General features: G+C 42.0%; 1 protein-coding gene across 1 annotated transcript in view; it reads right to left on the bottom strand.

The window, feature by feature from the left end:
• Positions 1-11,837, bottom strand: part of T265_06976 (hypothetical protein) — a gene marked incomplete at both ends in the record, with an annotated part of 94,047 nt that overhangs the window by 24,219 nt on the left and 57,991 nt on the right. Inside the window, one exon of the mRNA XM_009172393.1 lies at positions 10,639-10,753. Coding sequence (XP_009170657.1) covers positions 10,639-10,753 — 115 coding nt within the window. The remainder of the gene's footprint in view (positions 1-10,638; positions 10,754-11,837) is intronic.

Consider the following 11,837-nt stretch of genomic DNA (forward strand, 5'->3'; position numbering starts at 1 on the left):
CCAAAACTGCAACCAACCCACTGGGTTTCAAGCGTGTATCACGCCACCTGACTAGGAAGTCCTGACTGGCGGGTCAATCGTTCATGAGAACCAGGACAGTTACTGGGTCGTCGTTCGATTGGTCAGGCACACCAATCACACGTTGGCCTGTTTGTTTGGACGTGAAAATTCAGATGCGTTGGTAGAGTAGTGATTACATGCTCGCCTTGCAAGTCAGATGTCCGAGGTACACATCCCGGCACGGCCATTGGATATGCACTGCTGATGAGCTCTAATAAAAGCGAAACTCGAGTACAGTTCTTCCATTTGTTGTGGACTCACCGAAATAATTACGCCAGAACATGACGACCGTTCAAACGAGAGTGGTGTTACTATGAACAAAATACCTATGCCGCAAAACCCCAGAACTGCAATCTTGAATTACTTATTTGTCTCCTGAGCTCTCGCGATTTTCTCGAATAATGTGGTACGTTGAAAAATCCTACCGCATTTCCTACCTTTTGAAAATTGGAATCAAAAATTTCTGCACGACTAGATAAGATTTCAACGAAAAACTAAAAGCACTTAACTCCGCATGGGTGATCTGAAATATTGATGGGGACACAAACAGAAAGAATGAGGTGCAAAACGCTTCACAGNTCTGATCCCCAGCGCAACTAGCAGGGCGAAGAAAATAAGCTCTGATGACTCCTTGGGACAAGAAATCCGATCGCTCACCAGCGTTCCGAGAGACAACGGTTCCCCAACAATTTTATTCTAAAGCATTTGTACAGGGGAAAAGTCAACACTGTTGCTACCACATATGAAAGGAAACCTGTTTAAATTAACCTTCCGTCTAAAGACAGTATACCGGTAGACCTAATGAACACAGGACTTTATATCAGTTTAAACAAAGTTTTCCCGGCCGCAACATGCCCTGCATGGTTCACATGCAATCATCTGTTTCCTTTAATCTCAAATAAAGAGTGCCTATCCAAGCCCGTACATTCATTCTGTTGCTGCCGTGCAGCGGGACACATTGGATGCACGACTAAGCAACTCCGACAAAGCGTAAAGGAACACAATTCATCCTGGTCAGCTTCTGGAATTAGAAAGACGATGAGTAGCTCAGTCTTACAACATGTAGCAGATACGGTGCACAGCGTGATACCCAGGCAAAGCTTCCGCATTATTTACAAAGCAAAGATCTGTCCAGCACCACAGTGACTGAAGCTATCCCCACACGACGTCGCGACCCGATCCTTGTTCGGTAAAAACGCTTTGTTCGTCTGTTGTGCTTGCTACAGTCCGACTAATCTCCCCCATACATAACTCCTTTGCTGAACACATAACCACAACACTGTCTGGACTCAAACTCAGGTCATCCTATTTGTGACTTGGACTAGTTGTTCCTTGACAGGTAACCAATGTCGTGTCTCACACGACTTCCTGTTTCATGCTAACTAAACTGGGCTAACTGTGTAACTTGAAAGTACCTAGCCGAAAACATGTTCACCAGCATTCGGTAGATGACTGAGTGGCTGTTGATTTGTTCGCTGCAGACGTCATCAGTACGCTTTTGGCCGGGTACATACCTGCGCCAATATGATTCGAAACGAATAGCTTTATGCTATGAGCTAAATGGCTATTTATGACCTTCACACTTGCTGTCTGATTGGTTCTGTCATGTTCTGTGATGCTCTTTGGTCTGTATTTTTTAGTTTGATTGCTTCACTACACCTTCCACATTTCAGCAGTCCGCCGTCTCCGTCCTGATTGGTCTATTGCAAACTTGCGGTTCATGTCAGCATGGCTGGTTCATCTGCATGTATTCTCTGTGTGGAGCTCACATTATTTTGGACCCGGTCACGATCGGAACAGTCAGACTCTAATTGAAACGATTATCAATAGTTGTTCAGGTTGCAACTTAGGTTGCTCTTTGTAATCTATATACGGGAAAGCCCGAACAAGTGAGCTACCAACCCAGCAGTGCACTTCTCGAGTGGTGCCAAAATGTGTGCAAGTCAACTGCCAAGCTCGGCAAACAGGCCAACAGCCACCAAGAAAGAAATTCTCTATAGTAGCCACAATGTTGTCAGAAATGAATGTGCTACCCGCAGTTACTGAAAAATAATTCAGTATATTTGTAAACTACACTGTTTACAACCCTTTCATTCCTGCCATCTTAAAAAGTCACGTTAAGCCACAGTGAGACCAATGCAGCGCCAAGCGCAGACAGAGTTTCGTTACACATGTATGACGTAAAATAATTAGTCGCGGTTGTTTTGTCACACTTTCTCACATAACGTTCCTAATAGGTAGCACTTGTTCGATCGTATACTTCAGTACCGAGTCCGTGGATATTTTATTCGTTGAATATATGAAATGGTGTGTTCTGTCTTCAGCACCCTAACGACTTAATTTATTTTCTGCAGAACCGTAATATCATTCTTTCAGGCTTTCACACTTTGCTCTAAAGCTGATTGGCTTTGAGTTAAATATGATGATTCATCGGTTTCACTATCAGTCACGGATGCTTTCATCTTAAACACCCAGTTTGAGTTCCATTGTTGCGTAGATTTCAGTGGGTTACCACTGAAGGATTATGATAAAAAACATCGTACAGAAAGAACAAATAAAGTCCATGATGCCATTTGTCTTTAATTAATATCGGCCCATATCACCATGGTCAACCAGGCATCGTGTGAGGCCGACTTTTCCGCATGATATCTTCGCATCTGAGGTTTGTCACAGAGATGCGCTGATCCACGAAGCGGTCGTACTTGTCGATATTAACTAGTCGGCCGATCCTAATTTATGCACGTAAACGCTATCAGGCGTGCAAAAACCCACTCATTGTTACTTTTGTATCAATATCACACTGAGCGTGGACCCTATATACATCTATTTCCACGACAGTATCGTACGACGACCCTGATTAAACTTAGCCTCACTCATCGATGCTACTTGTGTGCGCTCTTATAAAAACCGAATGCAGGACGCACTCTCTAACTTCTATAATCAAAAGGATGATACTGGAAATTGAGAACCTGTTACGTCTCGTTTCATCAACCCCCTATTTTATTAGTTGACGGAGGCTGCAGAATAACTGGTCTATTGGTGATAGATAAATCATCATAAATCATAACAAGGGCTAAAATAGATAAGACATTTACGCAGGCTCTTGAGTGATGAAAGCTGAGCGTTTTGTTGTAATTAATGACGGAATTACTTGGAGGAGGCACCACACAGCTGAACATGCTGGTGCACTCGGTGCCAAAGAGCATCTTTAGTAAATCTCCCAGCATAAGCAATGAGTAGGCTTAATTTAGAATTAAACATCTAAATGGTGGGACATCAGCGTAGATTAAAGAAACTATATCATTTTTTTTATTGCCGCCAATCCACACTCTTCCCGTCCATGCTATTTATACCTGGCGTGCAGTCACCAACTATTAGAGTACTGTCAAGCCGTGGATTCTTCAGAAGACGTAATATTTCCCCTCTTTATCAGGAAACCATCATACTTTGTTCCAAACACTTCTCATTAAATGTGCTTAATTTATTGCGGCCGACTCCTGGAGGATAGGTTTTCATTAATTTAACTCATTGTTGCCGCTATAGGGCGACAATCCGCGGTAAGATATGCACACGTGACTAACCAGTCTTGTTTCAGCCTTCACAACCGGAATTAACGCCGAGCTGATCTACGTGTGGTAGGCAGTAAGCATTCGGGCTCTGATTCGTTCCACATGATAGAAACGCTGGTTGTGATTTCGGTCTGAGTTGAGAACCTTGGTTGCAAGCCCATCCGTTCATCTGCAGCCTGTGTTTCCGAACCAGAACCACATGTCCTTGTTTTATTCACTAATTCTACACGGCCTTGGCGGTCCAATTTAGTGCCTGGTAACTTTTCGGATTGTGGGTTGCTCATTTACTCTTTGCTAGTTTCTANAATTCAGTATATTTGTAAACTACACTGTTTGCAACCCATTCATCCCTGCCACCTTAAAAAATCACGTTAAGCCACAGTGAAACCAAAGCAGCGCCAAGCGCCGACAGAGTTTCGTTACACATGTATGACGTAAAATAATTAGTCGCGGTTGTTTTGTCACACTTTCTCACATAACGTTCCTAATAGATAGCACTTGTTCGATCGTATACTTCAGTGCCGAGTCCGTGGATATTTTATTCGTTGAATATATGAAATGGTGTGTTCTGTCTTCAGCACCCTAACGACTTAATTTATTTTCTGCAGAACCGTAATATCATTCTTTCAGCCTTTCACACTTTGCTCTGAAGCTGATTGGTTATGCGTTAAATATGATGATTCATCAGTTTCACTATCAGTCACGGATGCTTTCATCTTAAACACCCAGTTTGAGTTCCATTGTTGCGTAGATTTCAGTGGGTTACCACTGAAGGATTATGATAAAAAACATTGTACAGAAAGAACAAATAAAGTCCATGATGCCATTTGTCTTTAATTAATATCGGCCCATATCACCATGGTCAACCAGGCATCGTGTGAGGCCGACTTTTCCGCATGATATCTTCGCATCTGAGGTTTGTCACAGAGATGCGCTGATCCACGAAGCGGTCGTACTTGTCGATATTAACTAGTCGGCCGATCCTAATTTATGCACGTAAACGCTATCAGGCGTGCAAAAACCCACTCATTGTTACTTTTGTATCAATATCACACTGAGCGTGGACCCTATATACATCTATTTCCACGACAGTATCGTACGACGACCCTGATTAAACTTAGCCTCACTCATCGATGCTACTTGTGTGCGCTCTTATAAAAACCGAATGCAGGACGCACTCTCTAACTTCTATAATCAAAAGGATGATACTGGAAATTGAGAACCTGTTACGTCTCGTTTCATCAATCCTCTATTTTATTAGTTAACGGAGGCTACAGAATAACTGGTCTATTGGTGATAGATAAATCCATCCTCTCATAACAAGGGCTAAAATAGATAAGACATTTACGCAGGCTCTTGAGTGATGAAAGCTGAGCGTTTTGTTGCAATTAATGACGGAATTACTTGGAGGAGGCACCACACAGCTGAACATGCTGGTGCACTCGGTGCCAAAGAGCATCTTTAGTAATTCTCCCAGCATAAGCAATGAGTAGGCTTAATTTAGAATTAAACATCTAAATGGTGGGACAACAGCGTAGATTACAGAAACTATATCATGTTTCCTATTGCCGTCAATCCACACTCTTCCCGTCCATGCTATTTATGCCTGGCGTGCAGTCACCAACTATTAGAGTACTGTCAAGCCGTGGATTCTTCAGAAGACGTAATATTTCCCCTCTTTATCAGGAAACCATCATACTTTGTTCCAAACACTTCTCATTAAATGTGCTTAATTTATTGCGGCCGACTCCTGGAGGATAGGTTTTCATTAATTTAACTCATTGTTGCCGCTATAGGGCGACAATCCGCGGTAAGATATGCACACGTGACTAACCAGTCTTGTTTCAGCCTTCACAACCGGAATTAACGCCGAGCTGATCTACGTGTGGTAGGCAGTAAACATTCGGGCTCTGATTCGTTCCACATGGTAGCAACGCTGGTTGTGATTTCGGTCTGAGTTGAGCGCCTTGGTTGCAAGTCCATCCGTTCATCTGCAGCCTATGTTTCCGAACCAGAACCACATGTCCTTGTTTTATTCACTAATTCTACACGGCCTTGGCGGTCCAATTTAGTGCCCGGTAACTTTTCGGATTGTGGGTTGCTCATTTACTCTTTGCTAGTTTCTACCACAGCTATATCTGTGCTTGATAGGACCCCTCCCCCTTAAACGTTCCGGTAGCAATAACGAAGTCAAGGTCGTCTATTATGATTTTTGTACTTATTCCTGTAGGACTGGCGCTGCATTAAGCTGAACTAAACAAGCTTCGTTGTTAGCTAGCTATCAACTACACTGTTTTGGAGCAACTCGAAAATTCTCACACTGGCAACTGACAGTACAATGGTCGTTTCGTGCTTACTGTTTGCTGAGTTTGCTGAGATTTGACGGACTTAATCCATCTCGTTTTAGAGTGAGAACTGTGAGGAATATCGTTGTTTATCTTGATAAATTTGGCCAGTCGTACACTACGTCCAATTACCACAACGGTCAGCCCTCTCCCAGACAATCTCGAATCCTATCCCGCAAAACCCCAAAACTGCAACCAACCCACTGGGTTTCAAGCGTGTATCACGCCACCTGACTAGGAAGTCCTGACTGGCGGGTCAATCGTTCATCACAACCAGGACAGTTACTGGGTCGTCGTTCGATTGGTCGGGCACACTAATCACACGTTGGCCTGTTTGGACGTGAAAATTCAGATGCGTCCAACGTGCGTTGGTAGAGTAGTGATTACATGCTCGCCTTGCAAGTCAGATGTCCGAGGTACACATCCCGGCACGGCCATTGGATATGCACTGCTGATGAGCTCTAATAAAAGCGAAACTCGAGTACAGTTCTTCCATTTGTTGTGGACTCACCGAAATAATTACGTCAGAACAGGACGACCGTTCAAACGAGAGTGGTGTTACTATGAACAAAATACCTATGCCGCAAAACCCCAGAACTGCAATCTTGAATCACTTATTTGTCTCCTAAGCTCTCGCGATTTTCTTGAATAATGTGGTACGTTGAAAAATCCTACCGCATTTCCTACCTTTTGAAAATTGAAATCAAAAATTTCTAGACGACTGGATAAGACTTCAACGAAAAACTAAAAGCACTTAACTCTGCATGGGTGATCTGAAATATTGATGGAGACACAAACAGAAAGAATGAGGTGCAAAACGCTTCACAGTTGCACCGTTGTCCCAGGATGATCCTTTTAAAATTATTTATTGCGCATGTAAGCGCCTAATTAATACAGCCTACGTTGCAGTTAGAACTGCTTGAGATGAATTCACCTTCCTCCCAAAAAATGCGACGATGTTTGCGGAAACGTTATTTACAAGTTTCCCATTGGAGATGTGTGGCCTGTCAAGCAAACCCACCTGCTATTTTCACCGTTCGAAACGGTGGTCACACATCGGGGTCCTGATGAGCGTTATTCCCAAACAAGCCATGTGCGTGCACGTGTTGTTTATTTACTGTGCTGGGTGATCGACTAGTGTAAACACAGCAATCCTGATTTGTGTACTTTAACAGTTGCTCATATTTCATTTATTGCTGGGGATTCTTCAATTCAATGTGACACGTAGTTTTTAATTAGGGAAACAATTGTTAACCAGATTTATCAGATCAAGTTAACCGCAGTATTCCGGAAGATTTAAGACACGGTTGGTGGCTACATAGATTCATGAACAGCATATATAGCAGTTCCAAGACTTAAGCCTGTAAAGCTCCTGCGAGGCAGTTTTTCTGGCTTCAACCACTACAAAAATTATAAATCCTATTTTCCACCTGGGTACAGCAACCACTTTGTGTCAATTCCTTCACAAATAACCTTATAAGGAATAGCCAACAAACTAAGGATTCGATGAACCTCCATATAAACAACGACAGACTAACCGAACCACCCTTCTTAAGTGGATATCCAAGGCAAGCTTTTCTCAGATTCAATGATGCCGTTTACCTTTCCAGAATTATCATGAAGATATTTAGGTTTCATCACCAATTGGCTTGATTCGAAGTTCAATATCTCTGGGAGAGAGATAATAAAAGCAATGCAACGCGTGGTGGTTAACACAAAATAACTGGTCATGTTTACTCATAGGATGGTCTCTTCGCCTTAAAAAACTGTCGACACTATGGTGCATCCTCTACTTCAGAAGTGTACAATTTTGCGTTGTCTACAAGCTTTGCGGTAAAGGTTTCCACGAAATGTCATCGCTCCTGTACAGTAGCCAACTCTGCTTGTTCTCTCAATCAACGACAGACGTAAAGTTGCACAACACACCTTGCTGATTTCATTCTGATTACCAAAATTAGACCTTAAAGCAAATTTTTATCAAGCCATTTAACTGTTTAAATTTCAGCTTTCACTGCAAAACGTCTCGCTTATTTTGTGCTGATAATACTTTTGTCACTAGTAACCGGAGTAATACACGGAGCTACCGGATAAAATTCAAGCCGATCAAATTAAAATGAAACTTTACACAGACGGTCACTAAAAGTATATTTAATTTAGAAAAAGCTTGGGAACAGTCGGTAGATTAAGTGCTGGGCAGCGTGTAGCTTTTGACACAAAAGCTTCGTCTGGCCGAGTGACTCGGTCGCGAGGTTGGTAGAGGTTCAAGGTGAAGTGGTATTTAATCCGGTGATTCAAGCAAAATCTGAATTGTGTCAGGGAGAAACCCATTAGCTTAACACTTGATGGCCCACCCAAACACACAGTCCCTTGGTCAACGCCTAACCCAGATTTAGCTTGAATCATCTGAATGGTTCTCCTTTCGCGTTAAATCTCTACCAACCTCGTAACCTGGTCACTCGGCTAGACGAAGTTTTTGTCAGAGGCGAACCGTTGCCTATCAATGAATCTACCGATTGGTTCCAAGCTTCCCTCTCTCTCTGACTACTGAATCGATTCCAAGAGTTTTTCAGCTGATTGACTATATTCGACTCCTTTTACAGAAGCCGTACCCGTTGGAGCGCTGCACATTTTTGAGCTCATCGCATTGACTTTTCCGCATAATTCTCAGTAAATTATGGACACAGCTCCTGTGATCTTCAGAGCTGTTTGAAAAATGTTGTTACATACGTGAACGTAAAAGCAAGTACGATTCACCGAGGAAGAAGTTCAGTTTCAGCACAAATTTGTATGGTTTGAATGTGTTGTTTAACGAAAGGAACGGTGCATGTGTTAATTAGGCTAACGACAATACAAACCTCAATCACCAGATGTAAAAGGTATTCGTTGAACTACCGCTGCTAACCTCAGCTTAACGGTGAAGCCTTCGAAAAGTTTAAACCGTTACATCTGATTTGACGAAGACGGTCTAAAAAACAGTCGTGAAAACATAAAAATCACCTGCCCCGAAATCTTTTCATGATGGATGAGTGCAAAACTAATGCAGAATTCCGGGATTAGCCTTGCCCGAACAAGGAAATAAATTGAGGTATTACTGCAGTTTCTGTAAACTCTAGAGAGCATCAAAAAAGTGAAGTTTTGGAAAATTGTGCTCTGCTTGAGCTAATAAATTCGACTGAATTTAAAATTCCTGATTAAGTACCAAATCAAACACTAATAAGTTGTATCGCGGTTTAGTCACAAACATTGGAAAATATATTGTGAAAACCAGCGCTTGAGCTACGAAATTCGGCTGAATTTAACATTCCTGATTAAGTATCAAGTCAAACACTAACAAGTTTTATCGCGGTTTAGTCAAAAACATTGGAAAATATATTGTGAAAACCAGTAATATTGTCTTATATTGGATGTATTCTTGGGTACTTGGCATTCACGAAGTCACCTTAACACTCCTAACATAGGACGCTTATTGAATCGGACTGCAACTGGGCATGACCTTACTTGACATTACTTGGCATTACTTAATTCCGCTTTACATCCCCGACCTGAATTGTTCCATTTTTTGATAAGCCGGCACTCATTGAAGGAACCATTTTCATATGACCCGAGACAATATTGTGTCCATAGTCTTTGTGATAGGTTAGAGTTCATTGACTCTGTTGATATTGTAAACGGTAAACGATGAAGACGGATAATAGTGTTGTGTATTTTTCCTCACCGTTGATCGGAACAGCTGACTATTTTTGTGGCTTCACTTTCCAGTCAAACATTTATTTTTAGCTAAGTTTATAGGACTGTTTGTACACTTCGCCAATTTTATCGTTATTATTTTCATATAACTGTCTCTATTATATCTAGTAAGTGCTTTTTCTGTGAACCACCGATGGTCCACTTTATTTCTCAATAATATCAAGCATGGTGTTTTTGAGACAATAATAGACTAGTTATCATTTTACGCAGAATATTTGGATAATTCAGTCGAGATAACCCCAAAAAGTTCTAATTGGGTAAGGCAATTGGTCAAAACCCCATTCTGGGTTTTGTGACTTTGCATCAATTTATGAACAAAAGTGGCGCTTCATTGATAGGTAAACTGGAAATCAGCTTGTTATGGCATTCCACCAATCTGTGCAGCTATGTAAACGTGAAAGGCAAGCGAGATCTTTTCAGGTTTACTGACCAAGAGTCGCGGTAGGCGATATGTTAGATGCCAAAATGTAAAGAACTCATGGAAACACACGGACAAGTGTGCATCAGAAAATTTGGGACAACCACGTGCTACACACAGGAAAGAAGCTCACTATTCCTAAAGACGTGCGAAGCTGCTGTTCAGGAGCGACAGTAATTCTGAAACAGTCAGGTGAATTCGTCCGTCCAAAAATCATAAAACCGCGCTCAGTTAAGGGTCAAAGTCAGTAGTGATCCGTTGCTCAATGCAAACACCGAGGATAATGTGTCGGTGCAGAATTGTTCTGTGATATCGAGTCCGTTTGTTTGCAAATGCTCAGCAGTCATTTAGTCCGATTTACGTGGGTTTCACCTTTTTGTAGTAGGTTCTTTCTGTCATGATCCTAAGGAAAAATTTCCGCAGTACCGGATACTTTTACTAAAACCTGTACGTTTGGCGTTTAGATGCTACTGTCGTACACTATAAAGACAGAACTTACTGACGCGCGAGTCGGCAATTTGCTTCACTTGTGCGTTCGTTCGAAATGGATCGTCGACCCATTCGTAAAGATTTAATTTGGTTGATGTTGAGCCAGCGTCTAGCACCACAGCATGCTGCATAAAATAAAGGGATATTGTACGATCAGGAAGTTGATTACAAAGGGGTCAGGTCAGATGCCCACGACAAATTAGTCAAATACTTTTTGAAAAATGAGCGGAACATTTATTTTACCTAATCCGATTTGAAATAATGAGGATATGCAGGTGGCTGACACGCAATACGCCAAGCATTAAATTGGTCCATTTATCTTAATCTCCCGCTATTTCACTAAAACCTCCCATGATCAACGTATCTTTTAAGAGTTTGGTTCGCTTAAAAATTCCATGTTTACACCCGACAAGCTAATGAATGACTACTAACAGAACTTAAAAAAATCAGTTCGTCTTTAGTGGCTAAAGTGTGTCACCTTTAATTTTGTTTCGAGAATCAACAAAAAGCTCACAGAAGCAAGTAAAATAAATCAAGTCTGTCCACACTGTTGGCCGATCAAAGACTGGTTACAGCGTCTTCTGAGTCACAGCTGACAGGATTTGGGGAAGAGCCAGTCTGTTACCAACATTGTCTTCATGGTAGTTGTATTCGGCGCGCCACAACTGGCTCCACGCAAGATGTGATCCTCTTGGTATTCTGGTACTTTATGTTCTTATAATATGGAGGTCGGGAAGTGAACGCTTGGAGTTTCTCCGCCAAGTGAGAAACACTGGCACTTTGTGCAAACACTAAGACTCGTAGAGCGGTAAAACTTTACACACGTTTCTGCAGAGAAACAACCAGGAGTTGAATAATATTGCAAACGGGAGGTCCCAACTGTACTTCTCTAGAGCATCCAGTTAGAACCAAATCATTCGGCAAATAGGCCCATATTTGAAACCAACACTGTTTGATTCGAGTTTAGAATTTAGCCAAGTATAGTCCATTTTACTGAGTGTGAAAACTTTTCATCGGCTTGAAGTTTTACGCATATATGTGATGGCTGTCCTAACAACCATTGCTTGCTTGACTGCCCCAGCTAACTCAAAGTGACCATCAAGTTTGTACTGCTCAAGGGATATCGTAACTGCTACACCGAGGCGTGAATCCGAGTGTGACTCCGTTGTCCAGTTGTTGGACTCGGATAGGAACAGATGAGTAGAACAA

The sequence above is a fragment of the Opisthorchis viverrini genome (assembly GCF_000715545.1).
Source record: "Opisthorchis viverrini unplaced genomic scaffold opera_v5_153, whole genome shotgun sequence".
NCBI classification, from domain to species: Eukaryota; Metazoa; Platyhelminthes; class Trematoda; order Opisthorchiida; family Opisthorchiidae; genus Opisthorchis; species Opisthorchis viverrini.